Genomic DNA, 26,397 nt, shown 5'->3' with positions numbered 1-26,397 from the left:
CAACTTTGCGAGCTGGGAAATGGAGCACAATAAAATCATTGAAATTTGTTTATTTAAAAAAATGTAAAAGAAAATTATTGACTCCTCAAACCCTATTCTGAATTTTGTCCCACAATGTATGTGTGTGTGTGTGTGTGTGTGTGTGTGTATATATATATATATATATATATATATATATATAGGTATGTATGTATATGCAAAAATTTTAATTTTTGTTGAACTAATTTGCATATGCCCACCCAGAATCCTTTGCGGTAGTAACATCACTGCAAATGTGTGATTGCTGTGTGAAAAGAAAGTCTTATGGCTTGACTAGTGTGCAGATTTTTTTTTTAACATTGTATTAACTATATATAGATGGAGATAGATATGTGTGTGTATCATATATATTATGTGTCTTCCTTTTATTCTAAAAGAGAGCTAGCTTTAAAATAGTCAAGTGTAAAGTAAATGTAATTTCTTTAGAAATATATATTAATTCTGCTTATTCTTTCTGCACACATAACAGGACACTGCTGGTGAATGCAGGTGCAGTTCTAAATTTTAAACTGTAAGTATTCATATTCACATAAGTTATGTTTGATGTAAATACAAAAAAGTGGTGAAATGCTGCTTGCACTTGATACTTTTTATTATTACTAGAGTGAGAATTTAAAGTAAATTTCAGGCCAGAGTAGGCAAGCTGAAAGCATTTACATTGAATTCACTTTAAATTCTCATTCTCACTTTAGTGAATAATCCTAATAGAGATATTTGGTGTAGTGGTAATCATAAAGGTACAAAAACACAAAACCCATTTGTGTTGATTAATATCTACAGTCTCTGCTGACTTAAAAGAACGCTTCAAGCACACTAATGGTTTTTGTTGTCAGGAGTGCCATGCCCATTTTACACCGGTTTGGATCTGCCATGTGCCACTCTCCACCTCCACCTCCACCTCCACTATTTCATAGGGAGAGCCGGGAGCTTTTGTTAGCTCTCCTGCATTGTAGGGCTAGCTCATTGGCTGAGCATACCAGCTGTTCAGTATTGGCCAATTAGCCATAACCTGCACTGGTAGGCTTAACTCAGATAGAAAGCTTTCCCCACTCCACTGTCACCAATCCCACTTCAATGTCACCTAGGAAGCGGTGCCAGCGTTTCCACAGTTCTAAGACCGCTTTACTTCTTACACTAGGGAGGTGCCAGGGCATTCCTGGCACCATAACCGCTCTAGTGTGCTGTAGTGCTTATGGTGCTTGGAGTATTCCTTTAAATAGTGCATAAAGTCACTGATCAAATTATTTTTTGACTGCTATTGTAAACAGCCATGTTAAAGGGACACTTCACTGTCTAAATAAGTTTCTGTCCATCCCAATGAAAACATGCATATATTTAACCTGTAATATTAAATTACAGTGGGATCTCTGTTTACAAACGACTCGGTTAAAGGAACACTATAGTACAGTTCACTTAGTACAGCATGAGAAAAATCGAAACCTCCCAGGTGCTATGCATCCTGGTGAAACTTGCTTTGTATTGCGAAAGCAAAATTGTAAACCGAGGCATTATTTTCAATGGATTTTCATTTGTAAACCGAAAATTATGTTAAAGGGACCCTATAGTCACCTGAACAACTTTAGCTTAATGAAGCAGTTTTGGTGTATTGAACATTCCCCTGCAGCCTCACTGCTCAATCCTCTTCCATTTAGGATTTAAATCCCTTTGTTTATGAACCCTAGTCACACCTCCCTGCATGTGACTTGCACTGCCTTCCATAAACACTTCCTGTAAAAAGAGCCCTATTTAGGCTTTCTTTATTGCAAGTTCTGTTTAATTAAGATTTTCTTATCCCCTGCTATGTTAATAGCTTGCTAGACCCTGCAAGAGCCTCTTGTATGTGATTAAGGTTCAATTTAGAGATTGAGATACAATTATTTAAGGTAAATTACATCTGTTTGAAAGTGAAACCAGTTGTTTTTTTCATGCAGGTTCTGTCAATCATAGCCAGGGGAGGTGTGGCCAGGGCTGCATAAACAGAAACAAAGTGATTTAACTCCTAAATGACAGTGAATTGAGCAGTGAAATAGCAAGGGAATGATCTATACACTAAAACTGCTTTATTTAGCTAAAGTAATTTAGGTGACTATAGTGTTCCTTTAAACTGCTTTTGAGAGAAGGAGATGAGTTGGGCAATGTCCACCTGTCAATGTATATGTGAATGCTTCTCAGAAGTGAAACACATGCATTAGGCAATAATCTTTCAATTATTCATTGAACTTGTTAAAAGCTGTGATCACACCTACTGTGGCAATGGCTTTGAACTAGTTTTTGTTTGCCTTCTAGAGTATGTAACTGACCAGTTTGTAAACCTCTAAATTCCTGAACCTTTGGCAAGTTCATACAAATGATTGTTATAGCAGCAATACCATTAAAGGTACAATATCGCGTTATGAATACCAACATGTATTCCTAATGCTCTAGTGTTTTCCTCACTATTTAGATATTCACACTCTCCTCTCCCCCCAATCCCTCCCAGCAAGGGTTAGAAAAAGCATATTCAAAGATCCACTCACTTTATATCGCACAGTGTGCTGATCTTACTTCTGCTGCACTGCTTATTTGGCTGAGATCATCAATATTGGTGATCTCAGCAATACAATACTTAGAGTAGTAGAGTAGTGCGCATGTGCTGAATGCACCAATCAAATACACTATATGAGCAACACTTGATTGAATAACAGTGTCTGTTATTTAGCGGAACCATCTCTAGTGACTGCCAGGAAGACGGCTATAAGAGGTGTGTTACCCCTGCAATTAAAACATTGCCCTACCTACTAAACAATAATGTTCTACATTGCATGGCTAAAAGTGCAGGACCACTGCACCCAAACCACTTCATTTAGATGAAGTGGTCTTGTGCCTATAGTAGTGTTTTTTTGATCCTGAACTGCTTGCAATAGATTGTATTTATGTTCACACTACCCGACATTCTTTTTTTTACTTTTTATTCTAAAGCAAGAGGAAGGAATCACAGGGATTTGGAGATGATCCTGCAGAGGCCACTACAGGTATGTCCCAACACAGATATTTGGTGTGAAAATTACATTCAACTGGATTAACAGGATATAATGTCTTAATTTATTTTTATAGTGACTGGCGATATCATTGGCTAATTTAGTTATAGTTCCATAACTACTTAAGTTATTTGTATAGGTTTTAATGCTATGTGGTTGCTGTTTTACTTCACTCTTTCAATTTTAGTTGCAGAGATTTGAACAAATGTTTGAAATGGAATGTGCACACACAGTATACAAGTTCTAAATAACTTTGTACATGGGTATCACAACTTTCAATGAGAGCACCTGTACCAAGTTGTTTAATTCATTAAAAACAAAAAAGAATTACGTTATTTACGTCGACAGAAAATCCTTATACACTGGCAGGTCCCTGTTTTTTGTTTCTTTGCATATTACATTTACATGCATTATCTCCATAGCCATTATAATACGTATATCTTAAAGCGGCACTGTCATGCCGAATTATAAAGCCTTCCCACACCCTGCAATTTGACTCAAAGAACTCTGATTGGTTGGCTTGGAATGCAACCAGAGTGCAAGTCATTTTACACAGTGTGGGAAAGTTCTTTGGAATTTTCCCACGCTGTGTAAAATGACAGAGTATTCTGATTGGCTGGATTTCAAGCCAACCAATCAGAGTGCTGTGACAGGTAAATGTAGAGACTTACCTGTCAGTCTCTTCATTTAACTGTCAGAGCACTCTGATTGGATGGGTTAAACCAGCCAATCATAGCACTCTGAGCCTAATTGGAGGGCGTGGGAAGGCTTTATAAGCCTTTCCTCGCCCTGCCGAGCTCAGTTTGTGCCGTGCCCTCCATGGGTGAAGAGTGCTTGTTTTTTTTTAGCATCAGGCTTTCTTTTTCATCAGATTTTTATTTTTTTTGCGCTCAGGTTTTTTATTTTATTTTTTACAAGTTCAACGGGTATTATGGTTTTTATTTGGTCTTTTTTGGGGCTGAAAATTAAGATTTTAGAAAAAAGAAGACATCAAATGGTAAGTTTTATTTTTTTTATTTTTTTACAGGCACTTAGTTCTTTTACTCCATCTCACTATTTTTAGGGTGAGGGGGGTAGGTAGGGGCTTATTAATTTTCTATGTGGGTGGGGGAAAGGGGGGGGGGAAACTTGGGGCTTGGGGACCCCTAGTCACCTTTTGGGAGGGGGGGGGGAGAGATACATTATTTAGGGGTAGGTGACAGGGGGGGCCAAGTGGGGGAGGACAATAGATTGCGTCACTCCCTCATTGTTATTTATGGCCGCCACTCAGGGGTGGGGGCCGTGTGGGAGGACATAAGGTCGTCGTCCCTCATTATGGTTATTTATGGCCCCCACCTGCCGCTAAGGGTTGTGGGCCGGGGAGGGACTCTAGATCCCCCCCCCCTTCAGTTTAATAGCTACCACAGGCTGCTTACTGTTTACTAGACATGCCTCTATTCGCGGTATAGTGAGTAGGGGCAGATTATTTACTAATACTAAGTAATCTTTTCTTAGTATTAGTAAATTTGGCTGAAATTCAGCCTTTTGGTAGATAGCTCCCTAGTACCGTGGGAATTAGGGAGTTATCTACTAAGCGGCTGCAAGATGCAGCCATGGCACGAATAGGATCGGAGTTTCATTCATTCAAATGAAATTCCAATACGAACAAAGTCCCGAATTGCGTCCAAACATGAATGAACAAACTGTTCTCATTCCGTTAGGACGCAATTTCGGTAGTTTCGCCGGAGTCCTGTCTAAGTGACAGGACGTTCGGGAAAAGTGAAAGGAAGCATCGCGGGAAGAGGGAGGAAAGCTAAGAATTGTGGGAAAATTTCTCTGACCACCGGAAATGGAGCACACTTTGCTCTTCCGCTGGTCAGAAATGGTCAGGCATAGGAAACCTCCATAAGACAAATAGTCCCTACTTTGTCTTATGTTTTAAAGAAAACTAGAGCAGACAGGAAGAAATGAAGAAGAGATCCTGAGAGAGGGAGAGAAAATGAGTCGATTAAAGAAAGGTAAGCTCGACATGACAGTGCCGCTTTAAGTAATCTTTGCATGACTGTTACATGGTGGCAGTTTTGTATTCCTAACACTAATTTTTCTTTATCTATATTAGGAATTCTACTACATTGGTTACAACAGTAACATTTTGAAAATGATAAACATATATTAATAATATCAAATGCTCATTTTAAATAATCTCCTTGTAGATAGAATACACTAATGTTAGAATTAGTAGTAAATTTTACATTTTAACATTTTAGGCCAGATTAGCTGATCTGGAAGCATAGCTGACTTTTTTTGCAGACTGACATTTTGATGACAATTTTTTTTCTAGTTATTTTATTGTCAAATTTGAAATTCACTTTGTACTCTCACATTTGTAAATAACCCTGTTTGATTTTTTACATTGGTGTATAACCCTGCATGTTGTTCTGGTTGAGATAACTTCAATAGATAATTGTGTTGGATGTAATTCTACTTATAAGTAAATAATGGTATCCATAACTTAAAAATAGGGGTCAGTCACCTCTTGGAAGTCTCTATTAAATATATGCAGTCTGGGGCGGAGCCTGACCTTTGAGCTGGTCGGATGGGTGCAGCTTGAACTCCCATCTGTATCCCTAAAATCGTGGTTATAACACCGGCCTTCAAGCCAAGAACTCACCCTGGGGCACTACCCACGTCGGGAGTGCACCGACGATCCACTTGAGACTCCAACCGAGTCTGTCACTGCTGGGAGCCAGACGTGCTGCATCGCGGCCTACTTGAACTGGAGTTGGGAGGAGGCGGCCGCTTCTCTTACTCCAATACTCGCCCTGTAGCACTCCTACCTTCCCCCTCTCTGGACCGGCGGGGGTCATCCGGTCCCTACTGGCAAGCTGCCGATTTGCTCAGCTGCTTCTACTGTCTGATATCAGCCGTTACCAGACAAAGCTGCACGACCAAACATTACAGCTCCACAGATCTTTGCCTTCAGCGACTGTAGGAGATATTCCTGTGTTATGGGCAAATGCAAATATTGTTCCTCAAACTGTGTACTTTGTCTTTAGGAGATATTGCAAACTGACATGGTGTTAGAAATGGAACGTATTGTTTTTCCATACATGTTTCTTTAAGCAATAACCGCTTACTTGCCGTCAGTGCATAATATGTTTACGCCATTTTGTCCCAGATGAAATACAATAACAATAATGCATAAACAAGCTTCAAGGCTACGCTGCGACTCTTTCAGTACATAATATACTGTGGTAACCCAAAGCAGATAAAGATGTTCAGACTTTAAGATACCATCTTGACCTAAGTCAGGAAAATTTCCATGATGTGTACACCCTTTAGTTATGGCCTTGTATTTTAGCCAAGTTAAGGGAGGTCCTAAAATGAATAAAAGTAAAAGGTTACTTTTTCATATATGAACTACGGTGACCCTAAAATGAAGACACCTAAGGTATAAATAGGTGTACTTTTAAATGTTAAGGGACAGATGCTGCTCCATCTTAAAATGACAGAAAGGCTGACATGATGACATGTTCAGGAGGGTATGTTAATCTATTATTGATATTTGCAAGCATTTAGTTTAATCTTATAAAATCCATTACAATAAGTTATAGCAGAGTTTATGTCTCTCTCTCTCTCCACATAATAAATATCTAAAAAGACAAAACTTTATTGCTTCCAAGACAATCCTTAATTTATATTGTATTCTCAATTATTGATATATTTTAAATAGAGGATCTCTTACTAACTATATACAACTATGGCTAAGATATTTGTATGGTTAGCCCTGCTAAGTTCTATGTTTAAAGACGTTATAGTGCTAAATAAGGGAACCAGCCGCGGTTACACCGGTGCTTCTGGGCGACATTACAGCAGCGAGGTGAGGCTTCCCAGAAGTCGCCTCTGAATGGAAAACAGAGAAAGGAATAGCCTCTACTGGGTGGGGATCCCAGGCAGCGTTCACCTCTACTTCTTCTACACCCGTTTAAGAGGAGAAATAGCTTGGTGCCGCGGAGGAGGCACCCCATCACTCAGGCCCTCACCTTTGCTGCAACTCGCACTGATCCCACACAACACTGCAACAACCTGCAGGTCGGTGGCCTATCACTCATGTTACCAGTTGTGTGGGAATCCCGACTGCTAGAAATGACGGTTGGCTGAGAGCCGACATGCCATCCTGTGGAGAACCACCTCCATTCCCTGCATGCTTAAGAGCCAGTGGTTCTCCTATAACCGGCATCTCTCCACAGTACTATGCCATAGCATGTTTATTTCCCTCCCTGATTCTTCAACAAAGCACTGTGTTCCTGATATTTTCTCCTATTTACTAGAAACAGTGCAGTACTCAAGGCTCATGCCATCTCCATCTTTTGGTCAATGTCTGAGTATACTTGTTTGCAATGCACTAAAAAACAATGCACTAAAAAATTAAAGCAATGCACTAAAAAAATAAAGAATTTACAAAATATATATGCAGTATGTTATGTCCCTAACTTCATTATTTGATATATCATCTTAAAATGAAATACCTCTTTTTTTCCAAGCAAATGATTTTAGTGCGGCTCTTCTTCCTGTCCTCAAATTCTCTTCTTTTTCCCCCTACATTTAACGACCGTACCAAAAGTGATGTTCTTCATTCATGGGGACAGGTAACCTGCAGAATTAAATGTTTAAAAATAAGTCACATCCCTTCTCAAAACCACTTAAATACTTTAGTCTGAGAAAGCCTGTCAGTTCTTACTCAAGCCTCCCGGAGGCGGGATGGACAAGTAGCCATTTTGTCTTCCAGGAGCAAGCAGCATAGCACGGGTTGCTGAAGGAGTTAACTGAGCTATCCAGGTAATAGCCTCAGCTCCAGGGTGCAGTCCTCCGACCAGGCAGGCATATGTTCCACTGTGGATCTGTTGCTCTACTGCACATGCACAAACAAAGACAAATTTGAATTTCAGCACAGTGCCCCCAGAGATACGAGAAAATATTGGTGCAGGTCCACCACATCCTAACAAAAGCCACACAGAAGTCTAAACATTTAGTATGTGCAGACGTTGCAATACCACTACGGTTGCAAAAATAAATATTGTAATCCATGCTCAAAGGAATTGCTTGAAAAATCTAAGCAAAAAGAAATGTATTCATTCCTAGCTTGGTTCCAAGATAATTTACATCAGACCTTTGCTGAATTTGAAGAGAGAGCAACACAACGTTCTACTGAATTCAGAAGTACTGTTAGAGATTAAAATGCCAACAGGTCTCCTTTTTCCTCTGAATTGTTCTCTGGGGAGTGTTCAATGAGCTCAGTTGTCTCAGACTCTGTAAGCAAAGATTCGGATGAAGAAACGGGTTTAAGTAGGTCTCTAAAACATTTAAATTGCAGAATATTCAGTTGATGAGGTAAAGGGGTTTTCCAATGAAGGGAAAATACTTGGAGATAAGAGAATGGAAACTTCCAGAGAAACATGCATTTATTACTATGCAAATTAAGACTCTCTTGAAATTGACACATGGAACATCTTCTAAAGGTACCTATAGCACAATTGAGAAGTAGCGGCCCTAAAAGAAATAATGGATAAACGTGTAGAAAAAAACTCATGTAGAAGAATCTTCCAGACAGCAGCTTTCTAGAGCAAAGCTCTACTGACATTAGAAGCAGTTAATGGGGAAATAAATGCATGGCTTCAAGCACTAAGGACTCATTTAAAGGGACACTATAATCACCAGAACAACTACAGTTTATTGCTGGTCAGGGCTGTGTTTGACTTGTGCTGTCTCATCCCCTAATCTGCCTCCTTGACAGTCTCAGCCAATCCTTTGGGGAAGCATTGTGATTGTCTCAGACTACCGCTTCTGATGAGGTCCGCAGGCAGCAGACAGTTTCACAGGCAAACAGGGGCAGAGGTAGCAGCTGCAGACTTGAATACAAGTAAGATTTTACTAAATTTAGAGAGGCAAGAGGGGGTCAGGGGAGCTAGATGGTGGTTTTAACACTAGGGTCAGAAATATGTTTGTGTTCCTGACCCTATAGCTCCTTTAACAGGGGAGTCTAAGGAAGGCCCAGTATATCTGCTATGAAATGTCAAACTGGCTAACGTTCTTAACCGAAATGATGGAAGTCTCCATTAAACTAGGAGCAAGAACCATGGACCTCCCGTAAGTAGCCAGTGAACAAACTGACTAGAATCCTGGCTGGCAGATTTAGTCTTCAAAAGTGCACTATGCGAACTCCCATTTGAGAGAGACAAGGCTTTCGGATCTGCTTTGAATGACTGAATTATACAAATATCAGACACAAATAAGACTTTACCTCAGGGGGAAAAAATGAGATGGAACAAGAAACTACTCTACCGTGAATAATTCAAAATTACTTCTATAAGGAAGAAAGATCTTGCCCCTTTTGTAAACAGTCCAAATCTAGAACTCCGGCATATCAGGCAGAAGCGAAAAGAGGAGGAAATAATAATGCCACTGGAAAAGTGGGGGGCAGATTACAAACTTTTTTTAACAGATGGAAAGAAACACACAATCTATGGATTTTAGAAACCATCAGGAATGGCTAGAAAATAAGATTTACAGAAACACCAGCAGCCCAAGAAAACAAGCACTCCTTTCAAATACTTTCAAGCTCCTAAGAAAGGGAGTTATAGAAAATGTACCAGTCAAAGAAGAATTCGGAAATATTGTACAACAAGGAAACATTATGGCCTCTATGGAGAAAATTCCTGAGATTTATGTCAGGTTGCATGATTCTACACTACCAATTCAAGGCACTACCATTTTGTCTGCCAAGAATATTTACGAAAATCCTACTACCATTTGTCGCCTAACAGAGGCAACAGGCGGTTGATCCTAATCCTATATCTAGGCGATTGACTCTTAACAGCAAACTCAAAAGATAGCTGTACAGGAACATGCAACTAACAATCCATACTCTCAAGGCTCATGGCTGGATCATAACTGGGGAAAAAAATCTGAGCTCTCCCTGCATCCAGAATTACATTTCTGGTAATGGAAATAAGAGAAATGAAGAAATATCTACAATGTCAGAAACAAAGTTTAAGAAAGAAAGAAGCGCTATGAGCATTCTGGGTCTACTAACCTCGACTATACCACCTGTAAAATCCAATATGTAGAAAAAGGTGGATTCTTAAAATTATTATTCTGCTTGATACTTATTCAATTCTTCTTTCTTATTGTTGGGTGGCTTGCCTTGTATCATGCATATGATATTTCTTCTGTGTCACTTAAAAATATGACACAATCAGACTTTCCTGGCTTTTCATATTAAGAGATTTATTCTTCTTGTTTTGAAAATACAAAGTCAGTACTTATAATGTCATGTTAAATAGGTCAACAGCAGATGGTACATGCTGGATATTCAGAGTGGGAAGACACTCTGCCCTTGATGTTCTGTGTCTGTGTCTCATTCTCCTAGAAACTCCCTTACACAAATAATACATTCTACATATATACCACCAAAATGGCTGTGTAGGCATTACAAGTCAATGCTTTTGATACAGTATGCTTATTGGCAATTCCCTATTGGGTCATCCCATGTTCCATGGACACTCAGAAACAGAGAAGAGCTTGCAACACTTATTGTAATCTGTTCATGTCACTCAAGATCAACCACACCTCAGTGTTAAATGTATGTAAGAAACCGTTCCAAAATATAGAATATTTTACAATGGGCAATAGCAAGAATAAGACCACTGCAAGGAGAAAGTTTACAAGCTTGGTCAAAAGATGAAGAAAATCTGGACACAAGCATGACAATATCACTAGATGCTGTTACTTCTAAACTTGTGGAAGGAGTCCAGTTTCATTACAGCATGCCTATCCAGCACACTGAAACACTGGATCTCAATCACAACAGATGGCTTAAACCTGTGATGGGGTGCCCATATGGACTCTCACATGGGAAAAGGAAAATGGAATTCCAGAAAATGCTGAAAAGCATCAAACTTCAGAGAACTTCTGATAAGAAATACATCACAAATCTGTACAAATTTCTGAGATTCACTGACCTCACAACAGTAGCATAAATAAACAGACAAGGAGGTCCAAGAAGAAAAACAAATCTTTCTCTGGGCAGGAAGAAATATCTTGGACATTACAGACATTCATTTCAGAGGAATAGACAACTTTCTGGAAGTTGATTTGAGCAGAGGAAAATGGACAGTTGTCCCTCAGCAGTAATCAACATGATCATAGAGATTTTCGTGCCAGAAAAAGATTGGATGGCCAGCAGATGAAACTGGAAACTAAAGATTTGCGTCCCTACATAAATAAGATTTTCCAGACTCTCTGGATTCTATCTCCATAACATGGAATTTCAGACTGGGATATGTGTTTCCACCGATTGCAGTCATCCCGATTTGCCTCAGAAAGATCTGCCACAAAAGAGCTCGGATAGTAGCCATAATCCCCTATTGGACAAACAGATGCTGGTTCTCGGAACTCCTACAAATGGGAGAAGACTGGGTCTGGCAGCTTCCCAAAGGTCCTCAGCTATTGGACAACAAGGATATTCCACTAGAAATGCTGCTAATGTTCAAGATCATGGCATGGTTTCTGCAATGGTGATTCTAGAAAGAAAAAAACCTTTTCTAAGGAAGAATTATAGTAATTATTAATTAAACAAGAAAATCCGCATTTGATATTTATTTGCAGATGTAGAATAAATTCCTCCTGTGGTGCAGTACAGAGGTATAAAAGGTTTATAATGGTTTGATTCCTACCATTCTGTATTTCTTAAAATCTGGTTTCAAAAAAGGTTGACGCGTCTCCACTCTTAAAGTGCACATATCAGGACTCTGTCATATTCTGCTTCAAGATCTCGCTTCTCACATCCTCATAATGAAATTAGTTAATGCCGTTCGACATTTATGCCCTCCACAAAAAAGTATTTTTCCAACTTTAGTTGGCATTATCAAGAGTTACCACTAGTTCTTATCAGTTAAAGTCGCCTTCTTATTTGCAATCCGTTGAGCCAAGAGAGTGGGGGAGAGTCAAGCTTTATTGAAACGATGAGGAATACACCATTTTTCCATCAAGACAAAGTGATCCTGCATTTGGAACCTTCTTTTCTCCCCAAAGTCTTAAGCAAGGAGAACATTGACCAGACAATTATCCTACATTCATTTTATTCAAATCCATCTTCACCGAAGAAATTCAAACTTCACTCCTTGAATGTTAAAAGGGCTGTTCAAACTTACCTTTTTATCAATTCCAAAGGACAAACAAAGGGTAATGCAGCATCTAGGGCCACTATTGCCTGTTGGCTTAAGGGAGCATCAGAGGAGAAGAGAACAAAAAAGGTGGTAGAATGGGGTAGGGAGTAGAATGGAATTAAGAATACTTTCCCACCAGTCTAAAACTCTGATGTTGCCTGAACACCAGTTCAGTACACAGTACGTTATCGGACATATGATAACACCTGGCTCCAGCAACAGTAACAGATGCAAGGGAGCTGGGAAATCAGTGCATAGTGATCCAAGCAAACTTCCTCTGCGCCTCACACCGCAGTCACTTCTAACCATCTCAGAGCAGGCACATGCCGTTCGTCACCCCAGCATGTAAAGGGCCCGAGGCAGGTAACTGATCTGACGGGAAGGTGTGTAGTGGTTGTGGTGCTCTGCGTTTCCTTTTATTGTGTTAAAACAATAAAACACAGCTGCTACACCACTTTTGTGTAATTTTTTCTTTTTTTAACATAGTGAAAAATAACTTGTGAATTGCCTAAGCATAAAATGTTGATCACTTAATTATTGAACTAGAATCTTCATGGATTGTCCCTAATGTGCAATACTACTATAATTCATGTACAGTTCAACTCAAAACCACTATAGAGTTATACTACAGTTGAAGTTTGGTGATATTTCACATTCTGGATATTCCATAAGGAATTCTAGTTTATTCTTAAGTGCTCTGCAGTTTAATCTAATGGTATTCGCTTACTACATTGCTTACTTAGTATAATTTGTGAGTGAAGGATTAGAGCCTGTGCATTTATAAAGCTGCTGAACTGGCTGTATCACAGAGTGAGTCTATAGACGTTACTAAAGATGTCTGTGGCTGCACACTCCATACAAGAACTTCAAAAATCAGATTTTTTGCCTTTTCTTGAGTGGAGATTGATGTGAAAAGGAAAAAAACTATTTAAGGGGACACTATAGGCTCCCATACCACTTCAGCTCATTAAAGTGGTCTGTGTACAATGTCCTTACTGCACTTAGTGCTGCAATGACAGCCACTAGTCGCTTCCTGAATGTTAACAGACTTTTGGTCTGGTAACTGACGCTGGACATCATCACGCTGTGCACGAGGACATCCAGCATCAGCTATTTTCCTGTAGTTTCAATGCTTTCCTGTGATTATCGTATAATGCGCGCGCATCACTCGCCGAACATGCGCATTAGCACCCCCTCAACAAGCAACGCTGGAGGAGGTGGAGCCATGACCCAGTGCCGAGGGACACCGGCGCTGGAATCAGTTAAGTAAATAAAGGGCTTTTAAACCTTTATTCACCGACGCAGTGGGGAAGGGATTTGGCAGAGAGAGCTATAGTGCCAGGAATATGGCTTAGTATTCCTGGCACTATAGTATCCCTTTAATAGTAGCATGAGGCTGCAACGTAAAAAAAATGAAGGGCTGAATACTTTCTGAATGTACTGCAGTTTTCTTCTAAATATAATATATTATAGTTCTTATTTGACAGGTACACTTACAGAATGGGCTTTTTAGTGATCCTTCTCTGCTATATCTCTTTGCATATAGACTGTTGATAGTGCATTAAGGCGATGTTCCACGATAAGTCGTTAGCATGCTTAGAGTAATCCTATTGTTGAAATATCCCATCCCTACTCGGCTGTCAGGATGAATTTAGACATGGTCACTTGCTTACTTTGTTATGCATGGTAATCTACTGGTAGTAACAGCTTTTTCTAAAGTTATTTAGGACTAGAAATAAAGATGAAATTTTAAGCAGAGTTTGTCAGATTGCCTTATAAAACACATTACGGGCAGAAAGTATCTTTGAAGATGAATACAACTTCTATGCTGTTTGACTTTTAAAACTATGTTGCCACATAAATAATTTAGAATTAAATTAACTTGTCTGTTATTGCCATTCACAATCTCCTTTTGGCACAGACTGAAACCTAGCTCTCACCTTCTGACACTGCTATCCTTGGCACTCTATCCTATGGTGCATTGCACTAATCTCATTCTCCTAGGCCTTGTGATGCTGTGTGTGTTGGTGTATGGTTTATGCTCTCCCCTCATTGTTTCTTTCCACCTTTGCCCCCTTGTTCTTCTCTCTTCTTTTACTCTTTTGAAGTCCACTCCATCTGTCTCTGCAATCCTCTAAGTCTACGTTACTGTTATCTATTGTCCCCCAGGCTCTCCCTCTACTTTTCCTTCCCTCATTTTTGATGATTTCAGAATCCCCATTAACCAACACAACAATTCAGTAGCCTCTAGATTTCTCTCACCTCCTCCTTTTGGCTTTACTCATTGGGCTAACTCTCCTACACAACATAGCCAGCAGCCATCTTCTAACCCAGTGTTTCCCAACCCAGTCCTCAAGGCACACCTACCAGTCCAGGATTTAAGGATTACCCAGTTTTGTCTAAGGTGTTTTTAGAAAAACTGGGTAATCCTTAAATCCTGTACTGGTAGGTGTGCCTTGAGGACTGGGTTGGGAAACACTGTTAACCTGTACTGTCAATATGAACATCATAAATCTAGCTCATCTTGGACTATTCGAAATCCAAGTTTCTTAGATCTGCATTGCTTCTCTACCTCTCTCCAGTCTCAATTTTCTTCTCATTAGCTACTTCAAACGACATATCTGTCCTCCTTCTCCATCTACTGTTTGTCTTTTCAGCACACCACTTTTACTAGCTTATTTCAACACAGGCATCTTATCCATATATATTTGCTCCCCTCCAACATGCTTTTACATCTCTTGTTTTTTAACCTCTTCCTCATTGTGAGCATGTTTGAGCAGGACCTTCTTCACCCATTGTCTGTTATATTCTGTATGTCAATTACTTGTCAAATATCCCCCCCATTCTATACTGGTAAAGCGCTATATAAATGCTAATAACCATGTAGACTAGAGTATTCAATTGCACCTCCTGTGGGAAAAAAGGCATAGTGCCTTCTTTATTTGCAACTATACATTGTCATAGCTATTTATAGAAAAATATATACTTATATCAGGGTCAGGGGTGTAAAAAGCTCTATCTGGCAATTCAGCATTGGAGTTGTAGTTCCTTTCTCTTATGCTTTGCCTTGTCTATTCTTATATATTATGCTTTTATAGGGAAACTGTCACTTCAAACGTCATTGAATAGAACAAATCACCTATAACTTGTGTTAAGCGACTCTATAGGCACCATCTCATTGAAGTGGTCTGGATTCAGTCCCTCTGTGAAACTGCATTAATTACATTGCAGGGTTAACTCCACCATTGGTGGCTGTCTCCCAGACAGCAACTAAAGGCACTACCGGAGTTTAACGCTGGATGTCCACATGCTTTGAAATAAATTACAGAGTTAGTCAACTACATCATAAATTCAAACCAGGCAAACCATGAGCTTCTCTGTATGCTTTACCTACATTACTAGCTGCAAAGGACAGAGCGTTTAACATTGACTGACAGGGTAATATTTAATTACCATATTTCCTCACAGGTGAGCTAAATGTCAGAAATAAAATGCACTTAGTTTTCCTTTCCTTTTTTGTTTCTTCAGGTGACAATATCCGCGAGTTTCTCCTCAGCCTTCGATACTTCAGAATTTTCATTGCTTTATGGAATATTTTCATGATGTTTTGCATGGTCGTGTGAGTATAAGCAAATTATATTTCTATATCTCCACATACGTACGTACATACAGAAATACATACATGTAATGCTGTGCATGAAGACTGGTCGGTTGTATTTACATTCTAACACTTGGCTTTGTCCCGTCCATGTACTATGTCTAAAGGGAAACTGACACCTTTTTGGAAATGATACAACAGAAGAAAATATTGAAAATCACCCATAACTTGTGTTAACTATTTGTTATTTTGGGAAAACTCTCCCAAACTAGCCATTGTTAACAAACATAAGTTCCATGAAAGATTCTGCGGTTTTAGGGATCGACCGATATTGATTTTTTTTTTTTAAAGAGCCGATACCGATAATCTGTGAACTTTCAGGCTGATAGCCGATAACTTACCGATATTCTGTACATTTACCATTTTGAAAAAATAAACTATTTCTACACAAATCTACTGTTAACTGAACATGTTTATTTTTTTGCAAATCTTTTTTTTTTTTTTTTTTATCAGAATTCTTTGTTTTCAAGACTATATGTGTGTGTAGTGGATGCAGTGAGAGTATTTGATTATTGGATGCAGTGTGTATGTGTATAGCGGATGCAGTGTGTGTATGTGTATAGCGGATGCAGTGTGTGTATGTGTATAGCGGATGCAGTGTGTGTATGTGTATAGCGGATGCAGTGTGTGTATGTGTATAGCGGATGCAGTGTGTGTATGTGTATAGCGGATGCAGTGTGTGTATGTGTATAGCGGATGCAGTGTGTGTGTATGTGTATAGCGGATGCAGTGTGTGTGTATGTGTATAGCGGATGCAGTGTGTGTGTATGTGTATAGCGGATGCAGTGTGTGTGTATGTGTATAGCGGATGCAGTGTGTGTGTATGTGTATAGCGGATGCAGTGTGTGTGTATGTGTATAGCGGATGCAGTGTGTGTGTATGTGTATAACGGATGCAGTGTGTGTGTATGTGTATAGCGGATGCAGTGTGTGTGTATGTGTATAGCGGATGCAGTGTGTGTGTATGTGTATAGCGGATGCAGTGTGTGTGTATGTGTATAGCGGATGCAGTGTGTGTGTATGTGTATAGCGGATGCAGTGTGTGTGTATGTGTATAGCGGATGCAGTGTGTGTGTATGTGTATAGCGGATGCAGTGTGTGTGTATGTGTATAGCGGATGCAGTGTGTGTGTGTGTATAGCGGATGCAGTGTGTGTGTGTGTATAGCGGATGCAGTGTGTGTGTGTGTATAGCGGATGCAGTGTGTGTGTGTGTATAGCGGATGCAGTGTGTGTGTGTGTATAGCGGATGCAGTGTGTGTGTGTGTGTATAGCGGATGCAGTGTGTGTGTGTGTGTATAGCGGATGCAGTGTGTGTGTATGTGTATAGCGGATGCAGTGTGTGTGTATGTGTATAGCGGATGCAGTGTGTGTGTATGTGTATAGCGGATGCAGTGTGTGTGTATGTGTATAACGGATGCAGTGTGTGTGTATGTGTATAGCGGATGCAGTGTGTGTGTATGTGTATAGCGGATGCAGTGTGTGTGTATGTGTATAGCGGATGCAGTGTGTGTGTATGTGTATAGCGGATGCAGTGTGTGTGTATGTGTATAGCGGATGCAGTGTGTGTGTATGTGTATAGCGGATGCAGTGTGTGTGTATGTGTATAGCGGATGCAGTGTGTGTGTATGTGTATAGCGGATGCAGTGTGTGTGTATGTGTATAGCGGATGCAGTGTGTGTGTGTGTATAGCGGATGCAGTGTGTGTGTGTGTATAGCGGATGCAGTGTGTGTGTGTGTGTGTGTATAGCGGATGCAGTGTGTGTGTGTGTATAGCGGATGCAGTGTGTGTGTGTGTGTATAGCGGATGCAGTGTGTGTGTGTGTATAGCGGATGCAGTGTGTGTGTGTGTGTATAGCGGATGCAGTGTGTGTGTGTGTGTGTGTGTGTGTATAGCGGATGCAGTGTGTGTGTGTGTGTGTGTGTGTATAGCGGATGCAGTGTGTGTGTGTGTGTGTGTGTGTATAGCGGATGCAGTGTGTGTGTGTGTGTATAGCGGATGCAGTGTGTGTGTGTGTAGCGAATGCAGTGTGTGTGTGTGTAGCGAATGCAGTGTGTGTGTGTGTAGCAAATGGTGTGTGTGTGTGTGTAGCAAATGGTGTGTGTGTGTGTGTGTGTGTAAAATGGGGGGGGGGCATCTTTATTTTATTTAATTTTAAATTTTTTCTAGTCCCCCCTCCCTGCTTCTTACTTGGCCAGGGAGGGGGGATATGGCATTCCCTGGTGGTCCGGTGGCATGAACTGTGCAGTGGGGGCCCGCAGCAAGCTCTTACTTACCTTCCCTTCAGCTCCCCTGTCTAAATCTCGCGGCCAGCATGCTGCGTGGAGCGTTGCCATGGGACTCGCGAGATTTAGACAGGGGCAGTCCTGGTCTGCATTATCGGCAATATCTGTATCACTATAGGCCGATACCGATATCGACCGAAATACTGAATATTGCCCAATAATAACGGCCAGACCAATAATCAGTCAATCCCTAGTGCATAGCTTTTTTTAAGGACCGCAGCATTGCTGGAGCAGCTTAGAGCAAAGAGATTGCAGTATGGCTATGGTCAAGTTACCTTCAGAACCACTCCAAAAAAAGGGGGCACCATTTCCAAAAGGTGTTTCTACGACTTGTAGGAGACAATTTCTTGCAGCTGTGTAGTATAGTTGCCTTTTAATGTGGATGGGGATGTCTCCTGCAGACATAAGAGAGTCATGTTGCAGAGTTCAAAACTGGCTGAGGTGGAGAATGGGCTGTGTCAAATTATTCCTTGTGTATATCCAGTTCTGAACTGGCACCCTCCTCATTTAGTCATTTTTGTTCAGATTGGCCTGTTGTGCATTATCTGCAGAAAAACTGCAAATGTCCTCTTTGCGCTCAGTGTTTGTGGTTTTGACTACTAAAAGTCCTTCCATTCTGGACACTGGTCTGGATATCTAAGAACTGCTATTAAAATGTGAACCACCACCAATCTGACCTCCTTTTTTCACGCATGTTTATTTGCATCCAGCAGACATTACAGCAGTGCAATGTAGGTTGTTTTTTACTATAGAAACAAAACACAGTTGTGCTTCCAAGTTCAGTCATATCAATAGTATCATACAATCATTTGGCAACTTAAATTATTAAATAATTTGTGATTATTGCACTGAGCAACAGTAAAATTATGTACTTAGTAAAAAGTACTTATCTGAACTTTTTCTTGTCTACAGGTTATTTGGATCATGAAAGTGTTGTTGGTTTCGTACTGGACCACCGTGTAATACCCAAAGTCTCAAGTCCCTCCTGCTTCCTCTACCCAGTTCTAAGAGAACATCCTGTTCGAAAATATATGTATATATCCGCTTTCTGATCTCATTAATGGCAAAGAGATTAAGTAGACTTGGCATAACCAACTATCTCTCCAATTATAAATGAACACAGAAAGTAACACCTCTCAATACAAATACATTTTAGTATACAGCTAGCTAGTGCAAAGTAGAACTTTTAAGTCTGACTCTCTTTGGATTACAACTCCCATCATTTAAATTTTTTTATTTTTTTTTACCGATTTGGAATTATAGCTTGACAGCAACAGGACCACAAATTTAGCTTTTGCACACCACACTAGAGCATAGGTAAACCAACTTAATCCTTCCATTCCAATCCCAACACATGAGTCATTGAGTAAAGTCTGTACATTAGTTAAACAATTACAAAGAGTAATATTCACAAGAAGCATCCTGTTTTTATCTTTGCATTTTATTCTTCCTTTCCCAATGCCATTTTAGTAGAATATGTTGCATTGCATCATTGTATTTGGGGACATGGTGATAGCCCAACATGTTTGTATGTTACCTGAAATCCAAATCTCGTGTATAGTTTAATGCAAAGTGTGTTTTATTAACAATGGTGAGTCTGTCCATTCACTGAAAATTAATTTTACATCAAATAGTGTGAAAGCAATGTTATTTGTTCTGAACTCTAACAAGAGTTACTGGGACTTGTTCCTTACAGGGCAAAGAGGAGCTTCTCATTACTAAAGGTAAAACTTACAGGTTTACAAAGGGCCAATTACCTTAGTTTCCTATAAGATCCAATTGTACAAACTGTAAATTCTGGATGATCGTTTTAAACACTACAGACCAATACACTCTTTCTTTGCCTGCTCTTTACTTGAATTCCTTTATTGTTTCATCAACATTTTCCCCAAGACACTTTTCTCCTCAACCCTAAGAGGAAATCAGTTTGCTTATTATTAACTGAACAGTGAGCTGTATTTGGATTAATCGGCAAAAAGAAAAACTAGTAAAATTAAAGTCGAAATATACCAATCAAGAATATATTTTTTGGATAATCTTCAACACTTTGCTAAGTCCTCTTTTTGCTCACCTCTGTATTTAGTGAATAAACCACATTGGTTCTATACTGAGGCACTAGGGTTGTGTTTCAGGCCGAGCACACACTTGATAACTTTTCCAATATGTCCAAACCAAGTGTGGAACAGTCTTGCATTAGAATATTCTAATGTGGCAGTTTGTAGTATTGATATCAAACAAGAAATGATATATATATGTGTATAAAACAATTGCAGTGTAATAATGTTAAAAATAAAATGTTTTGCCAAATTTTATTTGAGATACCAACTTAGATCTTTAGTAGTATAAAATATTAGGAAGGTAATTGGTTAGGAGATTGTGAATGTTGATTGGAAAGAAAATCAATAAACACATTTGACTGTGGATACTACATAACAAACTAGTAAATGCTGAACCAAATGTAAAACCCCTACTACCGATGTACAGGTACTCCTCACCGACTGGGTTCCCTTTACTAAAACCCGGTTGTAGAACGAATTGGTCGGTAAGTAAGGAGTTAAGGGATTCCCTGCTCTGATGCGCTTCTCTATGTTCGGGGATATTTCCCCGAACATTGACAAATGCAACAGAGCAGGGAATCCCTCTAACTCCCACGACGGCTCGCAATTACCACCCCACGAGAGAGCTGGTGGTAAGTATGAGCCGTCGCAAAACGAGGAACCCCTGTATTTATAATTTCCTTTTTCTATATTAATGGGGATGTCTGATATGTCATGAAGGATGCTAGCACTTACCTTGCAATTGATTTAAAAAAAAAATATATATATATATATATATTAGTTATACTCAATGTGTTAACATGTTGTAGCAGAAATACTGATACATTGCAGATTGCACTGAAACCTAAGGGTTAAGTCTGGGTGATAACCTCTGAAAACTTACAGGTGACCCTTGAGGATAGAGTATAGCAAAAGGTCACCATAAGCACTAGTTAATCCAACTGCAAGGGTTATGATGCAAAGCAATTTTTTAAATTATTATTTTATCTCTGTGTGCCTGGGCTGTCACTCAGCCCACTGGAATAGTCTCTTCCTGGGTGGCAATATCCGTTTTGTGTATCTTTTACATCTCACTCCGCATACTAGCCCTAGATTCTTTGGACAGGCTACCCGTGGTTGAGTTTAACACACAGTCATTTACTAAAGTGTGAATTTATAATAAAGGCCAAAATATATATATATATATATATATATATATATAAAAAACATAATTGACTTGGAAAATGTTTTCAATTTGGCCTAAATTTTTATTCAATTTGAATTCCTGTCAATTTTGAGTTTTAACTCTCCACCTCACTGATCAAGAAAAACTTCTATATCTGTTATGATTTAAATCTTTGCTCTTCTGAGCTGCAGAGAAGAACACAAGCCACTTGTTGGGAATTTGTGTCCTGTCAAAATGAGTGTACGAAATTGCCTGTTCTTGCTACACTACAACTTCTATCATGTTCCATGTGATCCTGGCTAAGGCTGGTGGGAGTTAAAATATACATCTGCTGTAATAGTGTAGTGAGTGAGGCAACCACTCTTTAACCCCTTAAGGACCAAACTTCTGGAATAAAAGGGAATCATGACATGTCATGTGTCCTTAAGGGGTTAAACAACGTATGTGGATATAACTCCAGCTTCATCCAGATTTTGACTGAGCCCGATAATAATTCAGTCCAGAATAGCTGTTTATAGCAAGCCACCATTTTAATGGACACAGAAAAATGAATAGTAAAAAAAAAATGGCATTTGAAGTAATGCGGTCCTAAAGTATGATTTATTTTGTAGGGATACGAGTGCCCATCTCAATAAACCACCCATCTTTATGAGAAGCTTTGGACTAGATATTTGTCATCAATGCTTCTTTTTGAGAAGCATTTGATTGGACAGTACCCAGCACTAACATGGAACTGCTGGGCAAAAAGGCAGTGAATCTTCATTAGATGCAGAGGACAGTTCTGCAGTTAATAAAAGGTAGGTTTTTAGGTCTAAGGAAATAATGCAGCGTCTAATAAATGTATTTTTTGTTCAGTGGATTATTTATATGAATTTTTCTTTTTCTACCAAAACCTTGTTTTTGTTCATAATACATTCGTTTTGTATATAATAAATAACGGAGAGTGAATGGTATTTTCATTTTTTATTCTCTCCATGCAATCCATGAACCAGTTTAGTAGCCCTTCTCTGAACTCTTTCTAGAATATCAATATCCTTCTGAAGATATGGTCTCCAGTACTGCGTACAATACTCCAAACATCCAGGGTTTGTTACTATTACCCAATTTAATGGTACTCATTTTATCTACCTCAGAAGGATGAAGAGCTGAGTCAAACATGCTGGGATTTGAACCTGCGAACCAAGGGTTGAACAGATTCTACTAATGATGCATTAACCCACTGAGTTTTTTTTTTTCTTTTTTCCCAAGCACTACCAAGCCTCAATAAGCAAACCAGTAACCAACCTCATGCTGCTGATGTGCATTAACAATGAAACAGCAGTCCATGAGTGGTTCACTGGCTTTTTAATCTTTCCCTAAGTTGTTTCAAGGCTGTTGTATACAGCAAACACAGACTCAAAGGAATCCATGTTTGAAATGGAATGAGACAAAAATGTGATTCTTTGTTAAACTAAGTTGCATATGCGCACCCAGACTCCTTTGCGGTAGTAACATCACTGCACATTTGGGATTTTTGTGGGAAAAGCAAGTCTTATGGCTTGACTGGTGTGCAGATTTTTGTTTAACATTTTATTAACTGTCCACAGACTTTAGGTGGAAGGCGTTTTCAATCCCAATTTTTTTCCACCCACCATAACCCGATTGTTTTTTTATATATTTTATAATATATATAGCGAGAGAGCACGAGTGCCTGATGAATACCTGGGAGAACCAACACAGGTTTCATTCATTATTAGTTTGCCAATAAGGTGGACAAACTAGCACAGTGCTGGAAATATATCCGCATTAAATGTGAGCTAAAAAGATGTATATACATGTTATTGTTGGTTTAGTATAGATATGCACATTTGATTAATCCCTTAACCCCTTAAGGACCAAACTTCTGGAATAAAAGGGAATCATGACATGTCACACATGTCATGTGTCCTTAAGGGGTTAAGGATGTTTGGATATTCCATGCCATCCTAAAAATATTGGGCTTTAACACTGTTACTCTGGCATGAACCCTCCTTTTATGTTGGTGTTTGCAGGGTTAAAACCCTGCTCAGACAGGGGAGACCCATGTAGCCAGGGCTCCCTTTTGACAGCTGGGTCACATTTAGTGGCACCAGACTGACAGATGAGCAAAGTGAGCACTGCATACAACCATTTCAATGCATTTATATCCCCGGGCTAAGTGATCTTGGTCAGTCGTAGTGGTTATTAGCTTTCCCCCAGTCTGAGGGAGACCCCTAGTGTCTGAAAGGTCACTCACATGCTGCAATCACACTGTGTGACCTGGGAAATCCCACTGCTGACAGCAGAGCAAAACCCTCTGAATTAGGTGTAGGGTGAGGGAGTATTAGAGTAAGGTTAAAGTTAGCACAGGTGTACAATTAGAGCTTGTGTAAAATATAATTTTTCAGGTAAGGTTGGTATAGGGTTAGTGTTGACTACCAAAAATTAATTTAGATCCTAGACATATGAAGCATTTAATAATTAGGGCCGATGCATGAATCTACTTTGTTTTTATACTTGAGTTGCACTTTGTGATAAGATTATTAGATGCAAACCTGTGCATGATTTTTTGTTCTTTGCTCCTCCTCCCCCATTTTATTTATACCTAATGTTGTGTTAAAGGACCACTATAGGCACCCAGACCACTTCAGCTCAATGAAGTGGTCTGGGTGCCAGGTCCATCTAGGGTTAACCCTGCAGCTGTAAACATAGCAGTTTCAGAGAAACTGCTATGTTTACATTAGGGTTAATCCAGCCTCTAGTGGCTGTCTCCCTGACAGCCGCTAGAGTCGCTTCCGCACTTCTCACTGAGATTTTCACAGTAAGAAGACGCTGCCGTCCATAGGAAAGCATTGAGAAATGCTTTCCTATAAACTGATTGAATGCGCGCGCGGCTCTTGCTGCGCATTCGGACTTCTTGTTTGTTTTTTTGCTATCGCATGGTGGATAATGGCTTTCTCAGTCAATGTAGTTCTCAAAAAGTTCTGACTACGCATAGCAATAAATATTCCACAATATTTGTCACCTTAGGACATGGCAGTTTTACTGTTACATTTGCCATTATGGATTGAATGCGTCTCTGTTTACATGTACCATATTAGGACATGCACAACCGGCCTGACTCGCATTGCCAAATTGTGCAAATTCCTGCTCTCCCATTCAATCGTATTATTCTTCCAAAATTATCAGACCTCACAAATAAAATCCCATTTACACTCTGCTTGAACACAGGTGAGTCACTATAACACATCAACAAAATGATGTCACCTGTTTGTTTTACTTGTAAACCTGCATTAATATGCTTGCGCATGTTTGTATATCTTGAATGAGCTATCTTATCTCTTTTACATTCCAGTAGTTATGGTACAGTGAGTTATGTTGAAATATGTTTATATCTTTAAAACATAAATACCGCCTCACAGTGACGTGCAACCTCTGAGCCAGTTTGGGGAGGGAGGTAATTGGGGTGGACAGTAGATGGAGGGCATATAAAAACTACCAAGGAGGGCTAAGATAAATTAGGAGGGATACATTCAAGTGTCCTGTGAGGGTAAGAAACTCACGTGTGCCGTAAGCGTGCACTGCACACTGACGAAAGACGTCATTTGTGCACAGAATTGACAGGCAGGCCAGAACAGAGTTCCAGGCTGCCTAAGTCACATGTACTAGGGGTGCAGCTAGCCCCTGGCAGAAAAGTGCATATTTCAAGCAAAAACGCTGCACATAAAAATTCCAACCACTATGACCGATTAAATGGTTACTCCAACCACCATGACCACTTTTGCTTTTAGAAGGGAAATTAGTTACATTGATACCAGACTTTTCATAACTAAATCACCAATTCTGAAAGGCAAACAGCCGCTTAGGTGTTTGCAGGTACAACATGAAGAACTGCCCACTTGCCCACCAAAGCATATTCTAAACAATTTTAGATTTATATAATTATTCCCTGTACACATTGCTGTGGAATAAATAAAATACAAGCTTTTAAGATGTAAAATATATCTCTAATGTGTAAGTTACTATGACCTTTAACCTTTAGGCATGCTGGAAATAAGTTTTTCCTGTGTGTGTCTTTTTTTTGTTTTCTGTCTATCATCTGTCCATTATGCATAAATGTTGTAACAGTGTGTAAAATGTACAAGTTTCAAGATTTTTTTTTATTTTTTTCTGGGCCAGGCCTGTGCTCAACATCTGTCCAAATTGGGGTAGGAAGTCTTTGGAACTCCAGATGTATACTACATCTCCTGTAATGCTCTTACAGCAGTTCACATCTGGAGTGCCAAAGGTTGCCTACCCCTGCGCCTAACATCCTAAATGCCATAATTATATATTCTTAACTATAGCTTGTAATTTGTTAACTAATTCATCAAAAGCAGCCATGCTGTAAGAATAATATTCTGTAAAGTATATATGTTTTTAATCCATACTGTGGTATTATTTTTTTTTTGAATACTTGGGTGTGAAAAGTGGAAGGGTGCACATTTAACATTTCTTAATAATATAATCTCATGTTTTTAGAGAGGGTCAGTTTGTTATAAATTGAAAAATTAAGAGACATATTGTTTGAGACAAAGTAGCAAATTGAACAATATTGATTAAGAAACACTGTAGGCACTGTAACCACTTTAATGGATTTAAGTGGTGATATTGCGTGGAATCCATAGGTGCTGGCATTATTAATAAACTGTTTCCTCAAAGTCTACCAGAGATTCTTAGTCCCTGGCACGCAATGACCAAACGACAGAGGCAGATCTATACTCGCACAATACTGGGGAATTGGCTGAGAGTCAGCTAATCCCTACCCCAAGCCCTTCTATTAATTTATATTGCACAAGGAGGAATTCCAGTTCTGCCTCTTCCATATTGTTATTAGAGGCCAAGTTTCCCAAAACATTGATTTTCCTTAATATTTATGTGAAAGTTTAGCAGTAGGCATAATTTGCCATTTACTCCTACTGCACTTCAGATGTTT

General features: G+C 39.4%; 2 protein-coding genes across 2 annotated transcripts in view; both read left to right on the top strand.

Moving 5' to 3' along the window:
* Nucleotides 1-19,199, top strand: part of SMIM7 (small integral membrane protein 7) — a 34,947-nt gene extending 15,748 nt beyond the window's left edge. The window contains exons 2-5 of the mRNA XM_063457319.1: nucleotides 509-550; nucleotides 2,998-3,050; nucleotides 15,791-15,881; nucleotides 19,116-19,199. Of these exons, the coding sequence (XP_063313389.1) occupies nucleotides 509-550; nucleotides 2,998-3,050; nucleotides 15,791-15,881; nucleotides 19,116-19,131 (202 nt within the window). The 3' untranslated portion in view covers nucleotides 19,132-19,199. The remainder of the gene's footprint in view (nucleotides 1-508; nucleotides 551-2,997; nucleotides 3,051-15,790; nucleotides 15,882-19,115) is intronic.
* A 2,642-nt stretch (nucleotides 19,200-21,841) lies between these two features.
* MED26 (mediator complex subunit 26) overlaps nucleotides 21,842-26,397 on the top strand; it is a 49,669-nt gene continuing 45,113 nt past the window's right edge. Inside the window, exon 1 of the mRNA XM_063455419.1 lies at nucleotides 21,842-22,222. The gene's annotated coding sequence lies outside the window, so the exon portion shown is untranslated. The remainder of the gene's footprint in view (nucleotides 22,223-26,397) is intronic.

Source organism: Pelobates fuscus, chromosome 5 (assembly GCF_036172605.1).
Source record: "Pelobates fuscus isolate aPelFus1 chromosome 5, aPelFus1.pri, whole genome shotgun sequence".
NCBI classification, from domain to species: Eukaryota; Metazoa; Chordata; class Amphibia; order Anura; family Pelobatidae; genus Pelobates; species Pelobates fuscus.
Note: the sequence above shows the minus strand (reverse complement) of the source record. Positions and strands in the feature narration are given on the sequence as shown.